This window comes from Aulonocara stuartgranti (assembly GCF_965226115.1).
Source record: "Aulonocara stuartgranti genome assembly, chromosome: 23".
Classification (NCBI taxonomy): Eukaryota; Metazoa; Chordata; class Actinopteri; order Cichliformes; family Cichlidae; genus Aulonocara; species Aulonocara stuartgranti.
The window spans coordinates 17,673,255-17,698,337 of NC_138958.1; the positions used below are offsets into that span (position 1 = coordinate 17,673,255).

The 25,083-nt window shown below is 39.5% G+C and overlaps 1 protein-coding gene across 2 annotated transcripts; it reads left to right on the forward strand.

Annotated features, from left to right (window-relative positions):
- Positions 1-33: 33 nt before the first annotated feature.
- On the forward strand, positions 34-23,929 carry LOC309700670 (protein NLRC3-like). Of its 2 annotated transcripts, XM_082524385.1 has the most exons (13): positions 34-150; positions 365-390; positions 479-2,103; positions 8,340-8,375; positions 9,090-9,227; positions 9,312-9,431; positions 12,783-12,861; positions 14,094-14,322; positions 14,465-16,271; positions 17,216-17,389; positions 21,606-21,779; positions 22,661-22,707; positions 22,882-23,929. In XM_082524385.1, the coding sequence occupies exons 5-13, from the start codon at positions 9,139-9,141 to the stop codon at positions 23,448-23,450; spliced, it is 3,288 nt and encodes a 1,095-aa protein (XP_082380511.1). In that variant the 5' UTR covers positions 34-150; positions 365-390; positions 479-2,103; positions 8,340-8,375; positions 9,090-9,138; the 3' UTR covers positions 23,451-23,929. The 2 variants fall into 2 exon arrangements, with proteins under 2 accessions (XP_082380511.1, XP_082380512.1); XM_082524386.1 differs by lacking the exon at positions 8,340-8,375.
- The last annotated feature ends 1,154 nt before the right edge of the window (positions 23,930-25,083 follow it).

The window sequence follows — 25,083 nt, forward strand, 5'->3', positions numbered from 1 at the left end:
ATCTGCAGCTGACTCTCAGTGTGGAAAAAAAAAGTAATCATGTGACACTGGTTGTCATTATCACTGTGATGCTCTTAGTAGTTGTCATTATTGCTGCAGTGTTATTACTACGGCATTACAAAATGAAGGGGTTTTGGAGTGTAAATACAGGTGAGGATTATGAAACAAAGAAATTGTTCTTTTTACTAGATCATAATCATTTTTGACAGTGATTTTATTTTTTTTATAGATTTTGTTTAATTACAGTCTCAAACAGTTAAGACTGTGTGTTTGTGTCTTTCTCAGTGTTCATTGTATCAGATGTAAGCAATGTGTTATCTAAAAAAAATTTTTTTTCTTTTTTTTTTAATGGACCAAAAAGAAGATGTTGTAAAATGATGACATCCGAAGGTAAGACAGTGAGTTGTTGAGTGAGTGAGCTGCACTGATTTCTCTACAGATGTATCAGAGCTTTAATCACATGTGCTTCTCTCCTCAGTGTGGACCATCATGAAGGACAATAGACAGGAAACGATCGGCTCTCTGCAGAATAAACCTGTCCTAGAATGAGGACGGTGACAGGTTGTGTTTGCAGTGGACAGAAATAAAGAAGCTGAGCGTCCTGCATCGCTCTGGTCTGGATTATGATGATTCATAATTCAGTTCAGGTGTTTCACAAAAAAAAACCAATTCCTTTGAAAATCATCAAATACAAGGACTGCACTGAAAACAAGTGAGAATTCAGCCAACTTCAGTAATTCTCAAAACATGGCTGCTGGTTAGTTTTCCACCTGTGTTTACGTCCAAAGATCTACACATCTGTATGTTTCAGCTTTGTCCTTCTGTCACAACATTGTTCATCTTCATCTTAACTTCCTGCTAGCTTCTATCATGGTTAAAGCTCATGAGTCATCGGGACATCCAACAATGATGGTGTTACTGGAGCTGAGTGAAGTTTGATGGCTTTATTATCCACGCTGTGACACATGGCAGCTGTCACAGCAGAACACATGAAGTCAGCAGGTGTGTTTAAATTCAGGCTCTGCTTCATCTGAAGGTCGATTACATCACACCAAGGCGACGAAGCCCATCCAGAATCCGAGGCTCCTACAAACGTGTCCTCCTTCTCCCTGGATTTGAAGGACAAGTCGGTCCACCCGATCCCAGGATTCATTGCAGCGTGGTGGTGGAACAGAAATTTTGGTCCAGAGATGGAGCAGCACTCTCTCTCTGAGTCTCTGATGCTGTTTTATGTTTAAGTCTGGCTTCAGTTCAATCTAATTTAGCTGCTATGACATCAGAGAGTGTAGGGAAGGAACAGCCACACCCACAGGTGACATCATGCAGTTTGTGTTTTCACCTCCAGAGGACGACAAATCAACACAGACAGAGAGCTGCATTCAGACTTTCCAGCCATCAGTAATAACTTCAAAAATAATCATCAGTGTTTCAGCAGTTAAGATATCAGAGATAATCTAGATATGTGTGACAATACTGAACATGACACATGACACACGACACAAATCATGTGATCCACTCTGACTGCACCTTCGTTCATGACTTCAACATGTTGAAATGAGCTTTGAAGAAACATTTAGTGAAATAAAGCTTTCATCACAGGATTTATGGGAGCACCAGTTGAACTTTGTACTAACAACATTTTGAATAACAGTTTGAATAAAGCTCAGGTGTCGAAGATACTCACTGATTGAATGGTTGTTTTCAGCTCTGCTCCCAGTCTTTACTGGTGAAGATAGAAAGTGTGACTGGATCTATAGACAGAGAGACAGAAAAGCATGCTGAATATTTGAAGCTGTGCAGTAGAAATATTTATATTTTAAATACAACAGAGCTGATGTGGGATCAGTGTGTGTGTTCACACCTGCAGATACAAGGTTTCATGTCTTCACACGTCAACATTTGAACATTACTCTGACTAGACTCAGTCTGAGCAGCCAGACAACATATTTTCACACATCAATACACACAGAGCTGAGCCCCTCCCACCTGTCCTGCTCCAGGTGGAGTCCCGCCTCCTTACAGGAAGCAGTTCACCTGTGTGTCTGTGTTTAGTGTCCAGGTGTGGAGTGGAGCTTGTTGTTCGTGTGTGTGTTTGAAGAAACTGTAAGTTTGCTTTGTTTCCTCTTTTAACAGTTTGGTTTTATGAACTTTACTATTTGTTTCTGCTCTCTAGTGTTTGGAGCAGATGTTCAGCTCTTATTTCAGGACAAACTTTGGATCACTCTTGTGCTTGAAGACTAATCCACATCATTTTAGATTATTGATTGACTGGAATCCACACTGGTTATCCGTCAGTAACTCTGCAACAGTTACTGACAGTATATATCGATCTGTATGAAACTAATCAGTAATCTGATAGAACATTGTTCTTCCCTTTAACTAGAAAAAGTCAGATAAAACCAGTTTGTTCTTAAGAAGTCAACATTCAGGTCTTACTAAAGCAATGTTGAGAAAACAAGAAACAAAGAAGCTCCAGCTCAGTTCAGGATCACTGCAAGGAATCTCAGAATAAAAAATATATTCTCACAAAAACCGCAAACATTAACAGCATGTTTTAAACCCTGCATGCTGTGACTTACATCATGGATAATGTGCGTAAAAGATTATGAACTTGTCGACTTTTCCACGTCTTTGTGTTGTTGTCATGTTCACTTGTTCTTAATAAGTGGATCTGGAGTTTTCTTCTTTAGCATTTGAAGGTTTTAATCATTAATAGTTGGTCAGAGTGTGGTCACTTGTGTTTCTCTCTATTTTGAGGTCCCAAGTCTCTGAATTTTTTTTTAACGCTTTGAAATTTTGCTACTTTTGAACTGTTTCCAGTCTCAATGAAGGCTCGCATTAAGTGAATCACGTCTTTACTGTCAGAGTAAAGTCTCAAACACATTTATGCCTCTCCCTCCATAAATGAAGAACGTGTAAGATGTAAAGTGCAGAACCTAACTGTGATACTTTTGAAAAAGTCTTATGAAACCAGAGGCTCCTTGACTCTTTGCACCCTCGGTCTGTGCTCTGTGGGAAACTTAATTCTGTAAACTTTATTCTGTAAAAAGACTGTTTTAGAGCAGCTATACTCATGTAAAGGTTAACATCTCCACACAAGATACAACATGAATCAGTACTAGTTATCTGATGTCAGAGTCCTTATATACCAGGCACTCAGTATGTTCAAATTCAGTTGAGGATGTTCAGATGTGAAGATCTAAACCACTTTAACAAAGACTGCACAGTTGTGTCCAGAAGCTCAGGTCTGAGTCTGTCTCAGACCTTGTTGTCAGCAGAGCTGAGGAACTACAGAGCATCAACAGTCTGATCCAGACTGTTGATGCTTTCCTTTAACAATGACTCAGGATAATTCATGAAAACAGAAAATTGGATTTAAAAGTAGAAGGAACAGACTAGAAAGCTGTTTCAAACAATCAAACAGTTTCTCTACTGATAGCTGATGATTGACAAGTCACAGAAACTTGTCAAGCTGGTAGAACAGAACAGGAAGTGAGACATTTCTTATTTACTTTAAGTAAAAAAAATCTGATAAATAATGTGGATTACTGAGTAAATAAACTTCTGATGTATGTTAGTGTTTTTACAGCTCTGTTAAATAACCTGTTGTTACTGCTGATGCATCCGAAAGATCAGATGTGCTGCAAACTGAAACTATGCTGCATGCAGTTACCTGTTTTTCCAGTTTAAATTTTCATGAAGATTATTTCCTTGTCTTAAAACACCGCCTATCATACAAAGCATTTTTGTTTCTCACGAATATGATGGAAGACAGAGGAAGAAACTAACGCTTCTTCTCACCTGACTGTGTTCCTGTTACAAACATTATAGGGATATTATACAAATTGCTGTAGTTTATAATATAGCTTTTAAACATTTATTTATGCCGGTGTCCCTGAATTAATTTGATAATCATGTGAAGAACTTGTTGTCTACACATGAATTATGGTCTATTAATAAAGTCGAGACTATTAATTCTGATGTTATTATAGGCGATCTGTCAGCTTTCTGTTCAGCTTCCTTCTCTCACCGCAACACAGCAGATGGCGGCGCTCCCTGAGCCAGGCTCTGCTGGAGGTTTCTTCCTGTAAGAAGGGAGTTTTCCCTTCCGCCTTTTACCAAAGCGCTTGCTCATATGATTGATTGAGGGGGGGGAGGGGGGGTGTATTACTGTAGCCGTCTTTACCTTACTACAGAAACAACTTTTGGTTTGTTGTTTTTGCTATAGAAATAAAATTGAACTGAACTGGTGCTGTCAATATAGAAACAGTTTGTTCTCATAGTTCCTACTGAAAGTAATATAAGTGTGAAACGTTGCTTTAAAAAAGGATTTAAAGCCAAACAAATGACTTTTAACTCAGTGTTGCTAAACAGTGTATTTTAACCCAAACCATGATGATGAAATAGAAATCACAGAAACTCTGTCTGCTCTCTTCTGGTGTGTTCAGAGAGCAGGGAGGGTTCTCTGTTTGAGTTAGGATTAAGACTGTGTTGGTCAATCGCTCTAATCTTCTGTGCCGTTTAATAAAAAAACAAACAAACCCCAATATATAATAAAAATCATTTCTCACATACTTGACTCCTCTGCTCAGCAGTATCAGAGCTCTTTTCTTGTTTTCTACTTTCTTGGCTTCCCGTCATGAAGCAACTGCCATCTTGTTTTTTCTTCCATATCTAGTGTCTGTTCTCCATTTTAGAGAATGTAAAGCTGCTGAACCTGTTTTCATGTTAGTGTCTGTTTCAAAGGATGCTTCCTTTGAAACAGCATTTCTTTTTTTTTTTTCTTTTTTTTTTTTTTTGCCTGTCCCATTTGGTTCTTTAGCCATCAGAATTGTTGTCTGAAGACCAACAAGGATACCCAATGGATTTACTTTGCCAAATGGATCATCGTGGCATTGCCGTATTGGTCCATTTGGTCGATCTTTGTTTTTATTATTTATTATATTTTATTTTCAGATGTTACAGACGGGACAGACATGAGTGAGGGATAGGAAAGGGAGAAAGAAAGAGGAAGGAAAGGAAAAACAGAAGGGGAGAGGGACAGTGAGAAAGGGGGGGAGAAAAAAAATAAAAATCTCCTGGATCACCTGTTGAGAGAGGAATAGAAAACAAGCAGAAAAAAAAACAAAGCAACATACTAAACACAACACCATCGCATTAATCCAGCTAAGTGTAAACAGCAGTAAATACTAAATATTCAATGTTGTTGTGCAGCACGCAGGACAGATGTGCTTCGAAGTAGCAGCCAAGAAAGGTGTAATTTGGGTCTACGAGCAGTGAACACCCGTGTGCATACCTGTGTGGATCAGCGCGCTTGTATTCCAAAGGTTTCTCCGTGTAATGATCTGCTAGGGAGTGTGTGGGGGGGCCACAGCCCCGTCCTCCGGGGTGTGAAGCGGGTATGGAGGAGATCAAAACTCCAGACATCCAGAGGCCCCCAGAACACAAGAGACCATGGAAGACCAACAGAGGGGCAGCCGCGCCACTGTTCCAGTAAGAGCTGAGGAGAGTCCCAGATGAGGGCTCACTCAGCAGCCGCGGAGCAGAAGCCAGGGGGAGTTGCAGTGACGCGCCCATGAGCTCCACCGGCCCCCAGCTGTGCTTGAGTGACCGAGCCCCAGGCCGAGAGGCCGGGGGCACCCCACCTCCGAAGGGGCCCGAGCGAGCTCTAGGCTCCAGGCCCCGATAAGCGGCCGCCAAGGAGTGAGCCGGTGTGTACCTGGACGTCCACCCCCAGACACAAAGAACCACCAACGCACCGACACCTGAGGGAGTCCGCCACTGGCAGGGGAAGTGGTGGTGGGCGGAGATAGGCCTCCAAACCTTGGAGGGCCTGAGGTGTCCCCAGAGAGGTGGCGTCTGATACCCAACCTGACATATAGACACAGACATACAGGCACACACAGACACAAACATCCATTCCCCCCCCCCCCCCATGCTCTCATATGCACTCACTCCACACTCAACCAACGTGGAGACAGACATAAAGAGACGCTGTACACACGATCACACTCCCCAAGCGTACTCTACAAACCGGGTCTAGGTACCCTTGCCCCTGGAGGGGGGAACTGCACCCAGACCCAGGTGGTGTTACCCTTTTCCCTGCGGTGGGGAGAGGCAGACCACCCCGACTCCGCAGCAGCAGGGAGGCCCCACACCCCAGACCGCAGTCGGACGGCCAACTCCTCCTAGCCCTCCCGCTCCAGCAGGCCGCAGAGAACGGGGGTGGGAGAAGACTCCAAACCTCCCTCCACCCGCTCATTGATGCATGTGTGTTCTAAGGTGCAATTAAAACCCAGGAGGGCATGGAGCTACCTGCCAAGGAGCAGCAGGTAAGCGCATAGTCCCTCCTGCTAGCCCTCAATGTCTAAGTGTATTTAAAATTGAGAGGTGGGCAACGACGCCAGGGGTGAGGTGTACACCCTGATGGTAATTTGGACTCCGTGATTAGCACTGAATCGGTTCACTAAACAGGTTCAGAGGAATAACTGGAATATTTCCCAAACAGAGAGAGCCTGATGAGATTTTTATACCCAGTGTACACTGTTTCTACTTTGAAATATACAATTTTTTGTGCTTTTTAATTACACAAGATAAAATCTTTTGTTTTTTGGATTCCAATAAATTTTACTGAATCTTCCATTTGCAAAATAAAACCAATAAAGGCTCAACTACAGCTTAAAGCCAGTGACAATAAATAGGTTTCAAAGAGTTATTAAGTTGCTGTCAGATTAGGGAGCTCTAATGTGAAAGGACAAGTTAAATATTAGGAACCACCATCGAAGAGACTCACCTCTGCTTTTGAGCTCAGATCTCTAAATGTCTAAAATTAGTTGGTTCATAGACTTCAGGGTCATGTTAAGACTGGCAGGCTGTAAACGTTCGGTTAGGTACAGTGGCACCAAACCATCTCTGCACAGACAGCATGCTAACACAAAGCTAGCCAGGAACACAGAGTGATATCAAATCTGAGTCTCTGGAGCACAGCAGCCAGAGCCGGAGCTACAACTGATGAGCAGTCAGGCTGCAGCCTCCTTTTCTACCTGTTCATGTTTCTAAAGTAGAAACACTGTGGTGATCGCTTTGATCATAGAGCTCATAGAGACCAAGAGAAAGTGATCTGTGTTGGTGTGTGGGGCTGTAGTCTGTAGGTTTATATTGTTTAATTGTGAGACAGTTTCAGGTCATTTATGGAGACGTGAAAATAGTGTAACAAGTACAGGAGCAAAATACTCCACCGAGTGGTTAGGTAACATTTTGCGTTACTTTAAAGAAAAATGCAGTCAGACAGCATATTTTAGGAGTGAACACATGAAGGTGTGGCCTACACACACACACACACACACACACACACACACACACTGAGAGACAAGAACCCGCAGTTAAATGGTTCAGGGTAGACACACTGGTCCACAGTGTCTCTTACACGCTTTGCCTTAATATGGGATTGGAAAGTGAATCCTTCTCTAAAGCTTGATGCTCGTGTCAACACTGTGGTAAACAAGTTGAAAGAACGATCAAGCCTCTTATAAACGCATCCTTGAAATAATAAAACATTGTTTTGTTACTTCTTGTCTCGATTAGTTTTCTTTTTATCAGAATCAGCGAGGCCTCTGTTGCTCGTCTACAGTTGATGCAAAACACTGCTGCTTGATTTTTATCTGGTGCAAGTGAAGAGCACCTGAGTTCAGTGTCAGCTTACCGTTAACGACTTTGCTTGTTTGTGAATATATTTTAAAATCATTTTTGTTGGCCTTTAAGTCTCTTAATGGTTGTCCCTATTTTATCTGTGTGAGCTGCAGCACCTTTATGTCCCACCTTGTACTCCCAGGTCAGCAGACCAGATGTTTTTACTTGTTTCAAAGACACAATGTAAACTGAGAGAGATTTCACAGCTGTGGCGCAAAAATTGTGGAATGATTTGCCGTTGATGTCCAGCTCCTTCAATCCCTGTTTTGTAAATCTTATTTTTTTAAATCACGCTTTTACTCCGAACCTATAACTCAGTGTGTGATGTTGTCTGTGATCTTAAGTTACTTTTTATTTTGCCTTTTATTGTTCAAATTCTTTAACTCCTGTATCTGTATCTTTACATTCTGGTTTTTATGTTATTGTACAGCATTGTTGCTGTTTTTAAATGCTCTATAAATAAAGTGGTATTCCAAACTTACAAACACAAAGTGTGTGGAACAAGAACAACACACACACACACACACACACACACGTACACAAGTTAAGAAAGGATCCTGTTTCTCTTGCTTCATTCTTTAAATCATTATAGATTATTGACTGGAATCAAAAAGTTTGATGAACAGCTCATGTTTGATTTCTTCACACAGCTGGACCAACGAGGCCGAGTGTGTCTGCCATTTCCTGTAAGTGTGTGATCAGAGTCTGGGAATCATACTAAACACACTGAATGAGCTCGACTGGAGAGACTCTGAGCCTTTATATTTACAGGGACAGCAGGAGATAGAGAGTGGACTTTTTGAATGATTATTCCTTACAAATGTATCTTAGATAAAGATCAAACGTGTCGGCTTCTGATTAAAAATACTACGCCACAAACTGTTGGCTCTGTTCCAACAGGAACCAGCGTTAGAAAACACATAAGGTTAGTATAGTTCACTGAAACTAAACTCAAAAGTAAAATTAGATCTGAGAAAACATTTTTAACTAACTAAAATTATAATAAAAAGTAAACTTAAAAAGATTACAACTAAATAAACTAACTGAAATTAAATTATTCGGGTAATATCCTTCGTTTTAGGTTTTATAGTTTGTTAAAAATCAATACTTACCTTATGAGGCTTTAAGAGACATAGTTACTTAGACTTTGGATGTCTCCATGACTGAGAGTCACAGCTTTCAAAAGGTTCTGTTTTTATTATAAAATCTGTACTGATTTTCTTTAGTCTAGCCTCTGACATACACAATTAATCTGCCTTCTCAACCTTCCTTTGGTTTGCTGTCCACATTAATCCTGAACTCACAGTGACAAAATATCACGTGTTATTTTTCTCATTACCAGTAAATCAAAGGAGAATTTCAGTTGATGTGCACATGAATGGTTTGTGTTTCCTCTGTAGGTGAAGGTAGAAAGTGTGCGTGAGCTGATGTGGATGTGAATTCAGCAGCATGGATCAGTGTGAGGACAGAGAGGAGGGAGTCCCTCCCTCTAAAACCACTCTGTGTGGGGAACATGAGAGCCAGACCAAAGCTCAGAGGTGAGATGACCATCTCTAACTGTCCATGACTCTTCTCCATGTCACAGCTCAGCACTCACATCACTGCTCCATCATTATTCACAGGAAGAAACGAGGAACTAAACAGAAACATGAACCTGGACCCAGCTGTGTGTCCTTACAGAGTGACCGGTCAAAGGATTTTTATATTAAGTTTAAAGCAGACCACTGTTCTTCTGCAGAGAGGTAATGTGAGGCTGAGTGTATATTTTGTCCAATCACTGATAAATAGTGAGATGCACTTCCTTTTTTTTTTTTTCATTTTAAATAAATAAATAAAGCAGCAAACTATTTCTCCAGCCTAAATGATGGTCTTCTAAGTTTGTGACACACCATTTCCTCTACAGCTTATGAGTTATCTGCTGTAGGCTATGTGTTTGAGAATTATACCACAGAGTCAAGTACTTCTGATTTGAGGCTCTATTTTTCACAGGAGCTACAGTATCCAGTGTCATACATAGTAAGGAGGCAAAATCATTAACAAGATAATCGACCTCTGTTGGCGTAGCGTTCAAGTAGCTGCTCTGCTCTATGTTGGTACAGGGCACTGAAGAAGATAACAGTGGGTTGATTATATTCTTAAACTCAGTTACAGCACTTTCAGAAAGACACATTCTGTGATGAAGTCTACTCCCTGCTGCTGTGTAATCAGTTATTGTAAGTGGAAATGTTATCAGGAAATGATCAGACAAGAGAGGGTTGTTAAAGATTTATTTAAGTTAACCTATTCATCCTGATGCAACCAGGTCTCTGTAAGGCCGAATGAAACGAATATCTTCATATCTTCTATATTCAATCATATACTAACAGGGACTCAAAAGATTATTAAACATCAGAGACCTAATAATACACATTTAACTGTTTTACTCAGTTCCAGATACTCTTGTTTTGTTGTTGTTGTTGTTGTTGTTGTTGTTGTTGTTGTTGTTGTTGTTTTATTTACTATATATATATATATATATATATATATATATATATATATATATATATATATATATATATATATATATATATATATATATATGCTTAAATAGTATTTGGATGACTTGGACTCCTCCCAGAGCATCAGCAAACCATCTTTGAGCATGGGGTTTGGGGGAGATGACAGGAGGAGAGAAGCAGCATAGAAACATACAAGACTGTACTCTGGTTCCTGCTCTCAGTTTTATGTCATCACGTTTCATAATAATCTGTAAAGCCCTTGTCGTTTTCTGGACATCACTCAGACAGACATTAGTTTCAAGAGAACATGTCACCACTGGTCTGACTGGGAAGGGACCCAAACTTGTTACACACCAATTAAATATTACTTTTGAAGACCTCAGATTGACAGTTTAATTGCAGTTTTGCCAAATCTGTGTTTATCCTTAGGCATCAGTTTAACATTTAGTGTTTCCTGCTCTGAGCCCAAGAATACATTTGGCTGTGGTCGCTGCAGCTTCATATTCCTAAGAATGGTTAATAGAATAGTTGGTGGTATACTGCAGGCTTCTGTTTAGGGCTATGCTTCCACCTCAGAGTCACCTATGTGGTCTAATTCCCCTGCTGTTTGAGATATTTTGCTGATGGACAGCTAAAAGTCACATTTATACCGTAATAACAGAGAGACTTGTGAGGTGTGTATTAGGACTGACAGATACATTTATGGTGCAGTTGTCAGATCTCTTTGCATTTTAACTTTATCTTTGATGTATCTACTTTCAAGATACTGTCTATAAATGCACCAAAACTAGATGTGTCAGAGATCATCTGCATACTAAATGTTTGAGATCCTGAAATATGACCACACCAGACATTTAACAAATAAATTGTCATGATTCGGCTGTGTGGCAGGCAGGAGAAGGACCCAAACGCAAACTCACGGAGACGAAACGTAAACTCAAAAACACAGCTTTAATGCTGGCATAAAGTGAAACACAAAAAACAGTACTAAACTTAAACTGGGGAGACTAAAGCACGAGGAACCACAGGGAAAAATCACACAGCTATGAGGGAGACTACGACACTGACAAAGAGAAACACAGGGCTTAAATACACAGAGGGATAACGAGGGAATGAGACACAGAAGGAGAGCACAGCTGGGAGTAATCAGGCTGGACGAGACAGAGACTCAAAACTAGAAACACTCACATGAGGCATGGACCTACAAAGTAAAACAGGAAAGATCACACAGAGACGCGAACTTGACACAGTGGAGACAGCAACTAAGAAACACAGAGACATAAACCATAAGGCAGAGGACTCTAAGAACCGAAAGACACAGAGGGGAAATCAAACATGCAGACACAGACTTACACAGAACAGAGGGGACACAGAGAAACATGAAGGGCAAGGGATCGAAACTAGAAACCATAAAATAACTCACAAGTACAATATTACAAACATCACAAGGAACTAAAAACGCTGGGTCAGGGGACCCAGGACCATGACATAAATCATTACTGCAGTGCTTAACTATAAATTTCAACATTCGTGTTTTATATGACACATCTTAAAAACATGCCTAATTTAGATTGCCATGCACTTACAATGTTATTAGTTAAACTTAAAAAGATAACACTAACATTAGTCAAGATATCCAGGAGCAGGTCTAGAAAAATTTTGTTAGGGTGGCAAGGAAATCAAATAAGGTTGCAAACACATGTACAGATATTACATTCTGTAATATGCATTATATATTGTTAAAATACATCAAATGAAATAAGTATACATGTTTCATATAATCATAGTCTATAACTTTTTTATTTTCTTTAGCCCACATAATTAAACATTTCAGTTACATAAAACATGTTAAATCTTTATTTTATCTTTATTTTATGCACTCTATGGTCTATATAATAAATAAGTATGAAGCCCAATAAGTATAACATCCAGAAAGCTACACATCATTCATTAACAAATACACATCTAACTTAGGTTTCACACTCTTTCCTTGATTTGAAAGAATGAAATTGTTACATGTTTACATTTATACAAAATGTCAGAAATCTGCACTCTTCATACACAAATGTTCAGCCAAAAATTGAAAACTAATTTTTCATGATTGATTATAACTTGTTATTTTTGACTACTTTTGATTTTAGGAGAAGGAGGCACTCACACAAGCTCCCACTACCCACTAGCTTGTAGTTTTTGTTGTTTTTTGTTTTGTGTTGTTTATTTAATTCGTTTTCAGATGTTCATAAAGAAAAGCTGGTTACATCAATTCATCCCTTATGTTCCAATACAGCCACCAGGCTGCGCTAGCTTTGGGGAGGAAGGAGTCACTGAGTTTAATAAAAGCAGAGGAGGGGGGCTCTGTGCGCTTTTTGTGCTTACACAACAATTAGTGTAGCAACAGCAAGACTATTATCCAACTTTGGTCATGATTTGAAAGCACTTTAAGTGCTCAGTTAGTGCTCATCCCTAGACTAGGAGTCAGACAGGGTATCATCAGAGCTCCGGGTGTTTTATTTTTCTTGAAAAATCCAGAGGACTAGCAACATTTTAGGTTTTAATGTTTTGTTGTATTATTTTGACTCTTTGATTCCTCCACAGAGTGGACCAAGAGAACTCAGAGGTTCCCAGTGGTCAGTCTGCCCAGCAGCATCAAACACACCTGGACTCCATATTTATGGTGTGTACATGTACAACAACTACTTTTACATCTGTTCTGTTCGGATGTCTCCATGCTGGGCACCTGGGTTCTGATTTAGAACATAAAGGGTTTTTTTTTTGAACAGAACGTTAATGGTCAGAATGGTATGTTGTAAGGCTAGCTTTAAAGACAGGGAGAGAATTAATGTTGTGAATGTGCTGTGGTAGTGTGTCCTAAAGATGAGTGGCCACTGAGCTAAAAGCTCCAAAGCCCATCATGGTTTGGTGAGTAGATGGTAAAATAACAGTAGCAAAGGAGGAGGATCTAAGTGTAGAGGAAGGTGTGAGAATATGCAGAACACAAGAGATGTAGAAGGGGGATTTTTTTGAGGGACTTGAAAGTAAAAAGCAGAATCTTAAAATGAATGAGATATTTTACAGAAACCCAGATGTTGAAGGACAGCAAGAATTTGTTCTATGGAAAGCATTGTGGCAATGACACAAGCACTTGCATTTTGCACAAGCTGAAGTCTTTGGAGAAGTTTCTGTGGTAAAGGAACAACACTGACAACTCTGCCAGCTTATGATCTGAGAGTTTTCAACTGCACATACTAATTATGATCTGAGAGATACAATGTAAACCATTCATGGGAGTTGCAAACAGATCACTGTATCACAGACAGAGCCCAGATCAAGGAGTACAAGTATGGCTAACACCCAGAGTAAGCCACCATTAGAAAATATTTTGTGATTTTGTCCAGGGCTGTCTCTGCACTGTGAAGTGGCCTAAAAATCCAGACTGAAATCATTCAAATAGATCAATAGATAGGAGTAAATCTGTACAGCAACAGAGTTTTCTAGAATTTTTGAAAGAAAATAAATTACCATTTGGATGGAACTGGAATTATTACTATTTTAAGAGGTAGAGGGGAAAATATGCATGTTAGGGAAACGTGAATACTCTCAATTATTAAAGAGAAAGGGGAATGAACAGTGTTTAACCGTGTAGGAAATAGGTCAAGGTGCCAGGTAGAATCAAGATCCTCAGCTGCAGCCACCTCAAAGCAGCATTGTGAAGCTTCCTGGCACATATAAACCTTTATCCAACAGGGCTTGAAATTTCTTGGGGGATTGTGTTTATTGCACATAATTAAACTGGTTCTATTAACGCTAATTTTTCTTATAACCTTTCTTTCTTGCTTCTTTTTCTTCACCCCGCAACTGGTTGAGGTTTTGGGGCTACTGGGTCATTCATAAAGTATTATTTTCCAGATGCTTGAGGACAAAATCATCTCTTTTGTGAAGAACGAGCTGAAGAGGATTCATAGAGATCTCAGGCTAGAAGGCCTAGAAAGCTGCTCACCTGACCGATGTGAGGATGAGTTATTAGAGGGTGAGGATGAAGAGCAGAGTAACAGCAGCAGAGAAGCATTTGTGAAGATCACAGTCGACTTCCTGAAGAGAATGAAGCAGAAGGAGTTGGCTGAGTGCCTGCAGAGCAGTGAGAATATTTCTCTAAATATTTATGCTGCTGGATAAATAAAAGCCTTTGCTAATGACTGAAGAAATAAACAAAAGTAAATTCAAAATGTGTACACTTAGAAATACTTTATTGATGTATTTTCACTGGTTGGTTCTTTTAGGAACCACAACGAGAAACTTCCAATGGTGTCAGCCCATACTTAAATCTAAGCTGAAGAAGAAGTTCCAATGTGTGTTTGAGGTGATTGCTAAAGCAGGAAACCCAACCCTTCTGAATCAGATCTACACAGAGCTCTGCATCACAGAGGGAGGGACTGCAGAGGTCAATGATGAACATGAAGTCAGAAAGATTGAAACAGCATTCAGGAAACAAGACAGACCAGAAACAACAATCAGACAAGAAGACATCTTTAAAGCCTCACCAGGAAGAGATGAACCAATCAGAACAGTGCTGACAAATGGAGTGGCTGGCATTGGGAAAACAGTCTTAACACAGAAGTTCACCCTCGACTGGGCTGAAGACAAAGCCAACCAGGACATCCAGTTCATATTTCCATTCACTTTCAGAGAGCTGAATGTGCTGAAAGAGGAAAAGTTCAGCTTGGTGGAACTTGTTCATCACTTCTTTACTGAAACTAAAGAAGCAGGAATCTGCAGCTTTGAAGACTTCCAGGTTGTGTTCATCTTTGATGGTCTGGATGAGTGTCGAGTTCCTCTGGACTTCCACAAAACTACAATCCTAACTGACCCTAGAAAGTCCACCTCAGTGGATGTGCTGTTGATAAACCTCATCAGAGGGAATCTTCTTCCCTCTGCTCACCTCTGGATAACCACACGACCTGCAGCAGCCAATCAGATTCCCCCTGACTGTGTTGACATGGTGACAGAGGTCAGAGGATTTACTGACCCACAGAAGGAGGAGTACTTAAGGAAGAGATTCAGAGATAGGGAGCAGGCCAGCAGGATCATCTCCCATATCAGGACATCACGAAGTCTCCACATCATGTGCCACATCCCAGTCTTCTGCTGGATCACTGCTACAGTTCTGGAGGATGTGCTGAGAACCACAGAGGGAGGACAGCTGCCTAAGACCCCGACTGAGATGTACATCAACTTCCTGGTGGTTCAGGCCAAAGTGAAGAAGGTCAAGTATGATGAAGGAGCTGAGACAGATCCACACTGGACTCCAGAGAGCAGGAAGATGATTGATTCTCTGGGAAAACTGGCTTTCGATCAGCTCCAGAAAGGAAACTTGATCTTCTATGAATCAGACCTGACAGAGTGTGGCATCGATATCAGAGCAGCCTCAGTGTACTCAGGAGTGTTCACACAGATCTTTAAAGAGGAGCGTGGACTGTACCAGGACAAGGTGTTCTGCTTCATCCATCTGAGTGTTCAGGAGTTTCTGGCTGCTCTTCATGTCCACATGACCTTCATCAACTCTGGAATTAATCTAACTGAAGAACAAGAAATGACACCCCAGAAGTCAGAAATCAGACAATCTGGAGAGAAACATTTCTACCAGAGTGCTGTGGACAAGGCCTTACAGAGTCCAAATGGACACCTGGACTTGCTCCTCCGCTTCCTCCTGGGTCTTTCATTGCAGACCAATCAGACTCTCCTACGAGGCCTCCTGACACAGAGAGGAAAGAGCTCACAGACCAATAAGGAAACAGTCCAGTACATCAAGAGGAAGCTCAGTGAGAATCTGTCTGCAGAGAAAAGCATCAATCTGTTCCACTGTCTGAATGAACTGAATGATTGTTCTCTAGTGGAGGAGATCCAACAGTCCCTGAGTTCAGGAAGTCTCTCGACAGATAAACTGTCTCCTGCTCAGTGGTCAGCTCTGGTCTTCATCTTACTGTCCTCAGGAAAAGAAATGGATGTGTTTGACCTAAAGAAGTACTCTGCTTCAGATGAGGCTCTTCTGAGGCTGCTGCCAGTGGTCAAAGCGTCCAACAAAGCTCTGTAAGTAAACATAACACCCAGTACCACCCAGACCCATAAAATGGACCCACATCTTTTCTTCAACTCCTCAAAAATATGAATGAATAGAAATGCAAAGAAAATAAAAATCATGATTTTTATTTCATTCTTTTTGCCTATAAAAAGTACATGGGACCATCAAATGTTCTGCTCCTGTAACATTCTCTCATCAGTTTTCAGTCTGATCCTGTCAACTAAATTCTTTCCTTCATTACACAGACAGTTGTAACATTGTTCTTTGTATGTTATGATTAGCCTTGCTGGTATACTACAGCATAATATGTATCATATGCCCTAGCTTTTGGTTTTCTGTTAAAGGTTCTAAGAATTGTTTTTACTGATTCGGGAAAAAAGTCTTTCTCCACACACTTAATATTGATTGAATTTTTCCCAGTTTTTAAGAAGTTTTTTAATTAGTAATTTTGGTGGAACTTTGCCACTCAGAACTATCTGCACTAACAGCATAATTCAGCCTTCAACATCAAGTACCTCCATGCTCGATTTTTTCAACATAACAACATTGGCCTGATCCTTTCAGGTGTACACAACTCAGGTTGTTTACTCATAATCTTGTCTCCATGTCCAATGCATATAATTAAGTCAGCAAACTGTAACTACTGGAAGGCAGCTTGTATCAAACAGAAGATAAATAAGGAGATGCAACAACGTTCAGTTTGTAGTAAAATTTACATTATTTTGAAACCGTATCTAGCAACAAAAGTCCCAGATATTATCATTTGTAAATTATGTTCTCATGTGTAAGTGAGTATTGTTCTATCACTACAAGTACTAGCTCCTTACCTGTTTACAGAGCAAGCTCAAAGTTTTTTTTACAGACTTTAATTTTAAGTTGTATTCTTATTTATGAAGTGCACATGCAAATGTTTTTTGTAGCAGCATGACTATAAGCCATTTCATTTGTTCAGATTGTCAGAATGTAACCTCTGCGAGAGAAGCTATGAAGCTCTGTGCTCAGTTCTCAGCTCCCAGTCCTCTAGTCTAGAAGAACTTGACCTGAGTAACAATGACCTGCAAGATTCGGGAGTAAAGCTTCTGTCTGCTGGATTGAGGAGTCCAACTTGTACACTGAAAAGTCTCAGGTCAGGAATGTTTTTTGATGTAGTTTTTTTTATCAGTATTGAAAAATTGTGTCATATTTGTGTTATTTTATTAGACAAAGACAAATATTATGGAATTCTAAATTGACTTTTTATTTTACATTTCTCTCTATATTACCGTTTTATTTTTTCATTTTTCATTTAATTCAAAAAACAAACAAACTGATAAGTATGAACCTGTGTGTATAACATATTTTTTAATGCAATAGTTGATTCAGAGATTTGGGATATTTTGCATTCACATCATATCAATTTCCTTTGCTTATTACCAACTGTTTGATGCAGGAGTGCATCAAATTTACGTCAAACCTTTAACTTGATGGAAATGACAATTCTAAAAGAGAAGTCAAACATGGGATATCACCAGAGAGTAAAGAAATCGGGACATGAAACAAAAGAAATATACAAGGAAGGTATACTATGATGCTACAGCAAAGGCCAAAGGGAAATATATAGAGTGGTTTCTAGAAATTATAATTTTATTTTGTCTAATCAGTCAGAAATGTTTATTTAACCAACTCTTTCATCAACAAAACTTTCCAGCTTGATTTCGGTCTGTTTTGTAGGTTAATACACAGTATGTTTATAAACTGGAAGTTGGTTACTCATGTTATTCCTAAAACCCTGGTCAAATTGTCTATTTTGGGCTCACCATTCCTTTTGCCTTCTTTTAAACATAAATATCTAAACGTAAATATCTAATATGTAAATAGAAACCTAATTGTGGTTTAAGAAAAAAATGAATTAATAAAACGACAATTGGAATTTTATCACAATACCACATTTAATTACATGTGAACTAGATATGTTTGACACAGAAGTTACAAACATGGCATTTCAAGGTTTACAACACCTTAAAGCAGAGAAAGCATCAAACATCTCATTTCATACTGTGACATACACCTGTTTTTTCAGAGCGTCTGCAAATTAAATTCAAAATGTGACACTAGCACTAAGATGTGTCACCAGCCCTTACCTGTCAATGTCAAATATTCTGTCAGTTATTAGTCCTGTGCTTCTTTTAACTCTCATTGTACTAAAATGTGTAATAAATGTAGCTTGTTAGTAGCTGTTAAATTTTCTGTCCTTAGTGATATGCCCATCAAGGGCCCCCAAAAACAACAAAACAAAAATCAAACAAAACAAAACAAAAAAAACATTGGTTATTGACAATTCTGTTTATAGAAATGTGACTCTAGACATTCCAGGTAACTGAGCCTTGTGCTATATTAACATGATAATAAAATAATATCAGTGAACGGAAATACAAATCTTAGAATAAAAAAAAAAATAGACTAATTACACTCAGCTTGAATCTGAATAAAAACAAAGAAAATTAAAAATGCATATCCATTTCCTGTTGCCTACATTTTAGACAGTTACTAAATAGGAAATTGATGTTTGGTTGTAATACAGGCTGTGATCAGCTGACCTGCTGCTCTTTGTGGATGTACACAACTAAATTCAACCAGATGCCAGCAGTTGTTTATTGAGTTGTCCTGGTTGATTTCCATCCTCTACACTGACAGTACACTGTTTATGCTGTCTTTATATTAGACTGTATAAAGTTGGTATGAAGGCGAGATTCAGTCAATGAATCTCAGCATCATCAGCTAAAATTCATATAAGTCTCTGCTACACTTGATATAAGCTAACTCTTACCATGAAACCACAGCCACTGTGCACCAGTCACACACTGTTCTTCACTTTAAATACATCACAGTACAGCAAACTAACCTGTTTATCCTGCACTAACCTGCAGAGGATTTCATTCAGCCTTTAAATAGCACAATTACCTCAGTTTGTTTTACAAACTGTCAGTGCGCCCCAGGGTGGCTGTGGCTACAATGTAGCTTGCCATCACCAGTGTGTGAATGGGTGGATGACTGGTTGTGTAAAGCGCTTTGGGGTACATAGGGACTAGTAAAGCGCTATACAAATACAGGCCATTTTATTTATTTTTTTTACACCATGTTTCACAATATGAAAATACATAAAGTCACACATACAAACTCAATATCTGACTTAAAAACATGAAGACTTATATTTGAGCTTTAAATGAGCAGTTCTTACCTTTAAATCTAAGGCTGAAACGCTGCTTTTGAAATAACATTACAGTTAAAAATAAGTCAATGCCTTCATGCATGCTCTTCTTCAGTAGGGCTAGCTAATCACTGAAGTACAACAAACTCAACTCACAGACACCTGCAGTCATTCCAGTGCTGTGCCAAAAATAAACAAGCAAACAAAACAAAAGAACCCTGTCCTATACACGCCATCTTCTTTTTCGTCTCCTATCTCTTGCATCATCTGCATAAAATCACATAAAATGCACTTCTGTGCACCTTCTTCCATTCTTACACGTCACCCTATGTTTCTCCTTTTGCTTTTCTTGAAGTACATATTCAAATATTCAAAGTCATTTCCATTCCTTTGGAAAATTACACATAACCTATGTCCTTCTGCATTTCTCAAAATTATCATTACCCAACACCTCCTCATCAACGCAGGTCACTTCACCTGTATGTTCACTAAAGTCTGCTCCAATAACCATTCTCTCCCTCTGGGAGGATTGGATTCCAATTTATCCAGCTTACTCCAGAATTTTGGTTTCTCTTCTTACTGAAATCCTAGCTTTGGGGCCTATGCATTAAGGTTCAGCATAACTGAAAACAGAAATGCTGTAGGTGACGTCTGACGCCAGAGACTTGGCAGAAAAAAACTGAATTAAACAAACAAACGTAGTGTGCATAGTGTAGTGTACGCTGTTAAGTGCCAGGAGGATCGCCATGATTTATACAAGAGGAAAACCAAACAACCTCTGGCAAAGCGGATGGCACAACACAGAAGAGCTAACTTGTCAGGTCAGGACTCTGCAGTCTATTTACACCTATAGGCCAGAAAGGACTGAAGGTCCAGATGAACAGAATTAACCTTTTGGGATATACTTACCTGGATGATTGAGCATGCATCAAAACAATTTTTGAGGCTTAAATTATACCAAACCATTAATGGACAACTAACAACATTTGAAAAATAATTTCTAATACCCTGGAGGACAGCAAGGATAATTTGGAAGGTCTCCAATAATACATTTACTGGTGCTTCTACGCTATAGTCATGAAGAAGGCCCAGAAGTCATCTTCCCCAGCCAAGAACGAGACGTTTTCCAAGAGAAGGCACCTAGCAGGAACAACATGACAGACCAGTAAAGACATCCTGGAATCAATTCCTAAGTAATTTTCCAGCAATAACGCAAGGTTGACCCTGGTTGAAATTCTACACAGGGAATTGGAATACATGAGGGAATCTTTGGAATACAGCACACAAGTGGAAACACTCACTGCTGAAAACGCCTTGCTATGAGACTCAGTCAAGTCTCTAACTGAGAATGTCACCGAGGTGAGTAAAAAAACCAAAAAAATAAAATAAAAGAGACCATCATCGATCTCCAGGCCTGTAGCATGAGAGACAACCTGGTGTTTTCAGGCATTTCAGGCCTTCATTAAGACCCATCTAAGCTTCCAGAGGACATTGTGAAGAAAATCTCTGAAAGAATCCATGGGTGCAAAGAGTGCATGCTATTGTGGCAAAATTTGAACATTTTAAGAGAAGGAACTAAAAGTAATGGACTTGAGCATAACTGGCCAGTTTCTTAGAAAGATCCACTACATATATTTCTCCTGCTCTTCCCTACAACATCTATCTTGCCTCAGTCATGTCAATTCATTAAGCCAGTCGTGTCATAGCAGATAAAACACCACCAGTCTTTGTTAAAGTTATTGATTACAGGGTTCTAGTTTTCTCTTTCATCCCTCCAGCTTGCCCCCTTTTCATGTTTTCCGGTTAAGTCACACACAACTTTCTTGGAAGATGAAGTGCTGTTTGTTACTTTTTTCACTCCTTCTTACCCCTACCCTCACCACACTTTCTTGCACCACGTTCACGTTTTTTTTCCCTCTTTACTTGAATAGGAATTTAATTTCCTATTCAATTCCTCGTCATCACACACAGCATTCAACATTAATACACACACAACTATGGGCAAAGTAGGGATAAAGCCAATGACCAGCACATTTCTGCATCAGAGAATAAATGAGTGAGAGCAACAGCAACAGCAACAACAAAAAACAATAACAAATAAAACAATACTTCTCTGCAGTCTTTACAGATGGCTTGTTGTTTTGTGTGTCTGCAGTCTTTCAGGCTGTCTGATCACAGAGGAAGGCTGTACTTCTCTGACCTCAGCTCTGAGCTGCAACCCTTCCCATCTGAGAGAGCTGGACTTGAGCTACAATCATCCAGGAGACTCAGGAATAAACCTACTTATGGCTGGACTGAAGGATCCACGCTGGAGACTGGACACCCTCAGGTATGGCGAGAATGTCTGATAGAGAAGGAAGAGCTGGAAACATATTCTGTGCTCTGCACGCACTTCCTGTTTGTTTCAGGCAGATGTGACATAAACAATCACATACATGAACATTGTTCATTTGCTTGTAACAGCAACTCTGGTAGCACATTATAACTTGACCTGCAGGTGTAAGTACCCTATAATTAAGTGCAATTTGCAAGTAATAAGTCATGTCTTTTGCAGAAATAATAAAAAAAATAAAAATTGCACTTAGTCGTATATACAGCTCTAACAAGCTTATATGAATCCCTGACAACATCAGGCAGGTGTGTGGGCTAATAAAGTGTCAGCCATGTTAAATGTTTGCGTTTTGCATTCTGGATGAACAGCTTTAGATAGGATAAAAACAGATAAAGAAACAAGGCTGTGAATCGTTTAAGTCTGTATGTGTGACAAAGAGGCAGACAGGAGTAGCTAACATTCAGAAATTGCAGCTTAAATACTGATCTCAGCAGGATTAGTGTATCATACTGTTTATGGGCCATGGTAAAATCAATATTTCATTCTCATTCAGTTGTTTGACAACAATAACTGAAAAAGGTGTACTTGAGAACACATTTACTGTGGATTCAGCTGTGAATGTCGAGTGTCTCAGAAAAATCCAGAGCAGTGTAAAGTAACATAGATAGCATTAGCTGTTTACCTGCTGAAAGAGCATTTCAAATTAGCATTTGCTACTAACCAGAGCAGTTTGATCCATGTATGGATTGAAGTGTATTTTTAAAAATGTTGGACTGTTCCTTTATCAGTGTCTAAAAGTATGCGTATGAGAGTGATGTAATGTCCATGTGTGCATGCTGAAAGAGACTGTGCTGGTCTGACCCCCCTCCTCCTTTCAGGGTGGAGCCTGCTGGAGTCCAATGGTTGACACCAGGTCTGAGGAAGTGTAAGTGTGTTTTTAATGTGATTAATGAAACAAAGCAGTACACATTCAACCATCTTCAAACTGGCACATCACTCCTATACATCTCTGATGGCAAGAGTCATCATGAAAATGTCAATCAATGAACAGATGATGGCTCAATAACTGCAGCTGGATTGTGTTTGTTCTCTCCATCAGATTCCTGTCAACTCACAATCGACACAAACACAGTACACACAAACCTCAAACTGTCTGACAACAACAGGAAAGTAACAGGTGTGAAAGAGGTTCAGTCATATCCTGATCATCCAGACAGATTTGAAGTTTGGTCTCAGCTGTTGTGTAGAGATGGTCTGACCGGTCGCTGTTACTGGGAGGTCGAGTGCAAAGGACACGTTTATATATCAGTAAGTTACAGAAGAATCAGAAGGAAAGGAGACAGTTATGACTGCTTGTTTGGAAACAATGATCATTCCTGGAGTCTCATCTGCTCTGATGATGGGCCTTATTCCACCACTCACAATAAGATATCAGCCCCCATCTCCTCCTCCTCACCCTCTGTCTCTAACAGAGTAGCAGTGTATGTGGACTGTCCTGCTGGCACTCTGTCCTTCTACAGAGTCTCCTCTGAAACTCTGATCCACCTCCACACCTTCAACACCACATTCACTGAAACTCTTTATCCTGGGTTTAGACTTTACTCTTACCCTCCTGGTGCCTCAGTGTGTCTGTGCTCAGTTGAGTGTAAAGAGTCTCATTTTGTTTGAGAAAAACTCTGACTGTTGAACAGATAGTTCAATCTGTACATGTCTGTCTCTTTCACTCAGAAACACGTTTTCAGATTCATGGATTCAATCCATTCATGTTTTAAACTGTTCTAAATGATTCCTTGTAAATGTTTTCCTGTCTTTTTTCCACTTAAAGCGTCACAGTGAATATCAGTATGCTGTATTTCTCTGAAGCTCGGATAACAACCAGCTCTTTTGTATTTTCAACAAGTCTGAGCTTATTATAATGAATCCAAATGATTTTGCTTTCTTAATTTCGTTTTCTCTCCACATGATCTTACAGTTTCACACATTTGTTTGAAGCTACACATTTAAAAATGCTCCAGCCATGTAAATTTAAAAAAATTGGCTTAATAGTTTTTAAGGGAGTTATAACCATAAAATAATTGTGTTTGAGGTATCATAATGCATGTGATTCATCTAATAAATAGCAAGACTGTATATACCATTTGAAACTAGTCTTGTCTTTTTCACAGACACCTTTGAACATGAATATTGTGCAGTATGTTGGTAAAAGCATCGTTATAATATTCTTAGAAACATTTAAATATGTCTTTATAACATTCAATATGTCGTCTACCACTTCAGTTTGTATAAAACATTAGAACTGTCACAAAACTTAATGTTAAAGAACCTGGTGGAATTCTTGTAGTGTATTTTAGTCATAGTTTTGTGTCCATGATTCCTTTTACACTATTTGAATTCAAAGTTTTTACTGAAAGACAATGTCAAATCAGGTGAATTTTGAATGACAAGAGTTTAGTTCATTATTTTTGAAGTTAACCCTTTCAAATTTGATTTACCAGGAACAAATATTGAGAGTTAAGCAGTTAAATGCTAATATGAATGTTGGAGTGAGTTTGTTAAAAGTTGTTATTGTTGTGCTTAAAATTGTGAACCTTTTTTTAAACTGCATGATTAAAGATATTCTTCTGTTTTTATTCTCCTCCCCTGGTGGGGGAGGCTATAGCTATAGTGTTCAACTACAGGCACATTCCATGACTCATTTGACTTATTTGGTAAGGAATGTTCACTTCCTGCCCTTTAGGAGCTGACCTTTGCTTGTATATGGTGAACCATTAAACCCACATAGCAAAGTTGGTATGGCCCGGATCTGGCCCACAAAATGTGCTTAGACATGGCCCACATACCGCAAAGAATGACGGCCCTTTGGTGGCCCAGATCTGGTTTGCCAAAGTGGCCCACACATGGGCCAGCACAGGGCCAGTTGCAGACATACTGGTGGTCCTGTGCTGGCCCATGTGTGGATTACCTCTGGCAAGGCTGATGGGGCCGTCATTCTTTGCGGTATGTGGGCCATGTGTAAGTTGTGTGCAGCCACGAGCCAGTTGTAGACACACTGCTGGCGAAGAACAGTTTCAGCTCTGGTCCCAGATGTCAGCCTAATGTGTGCCTTAATCAAGCCATGTAATAACAACATGTGCTAGAACATAATAGTGCAAAAGTAATATGATAAAACACTTCAGACAGTGGATGGACTGATTCTTATACAGCACTTTTCTACTCTCCCGTATTATTCTATACAACATGCCACATACATCCAATCACACACTTTCTCTAAACTGAGTGCTTCCTAACTACATTCATACAC

What these genes read in the sequence shown, in the direction of transcription:
- LOC309700670 (XM_082524385.1), top strand. Translation starts at nt 9,139, where the DNA reads ATGGATCAGTGTGAGGACAGAGAGGAGGGAGTCCCTCCCTCTAAAACC. An exon ending in AGCCAGACCAAAGCTCAGAG is followed by an intron (nt 9,228 to 9,311) that starts GTGAGATGACCA and finishes CATTATTCACAG; the next exon opens with GAAGAAACGAGGAACTAAAC. An exon ending in GACACCAGGTCTGAGGAAGT is followed by an intron (nt 22,708 to 22,881) that starts GTAAGTGTGTTT and finishes TCTCTCCATCAG; the next exon opens with ATTCCTGTCAACTCACAATC.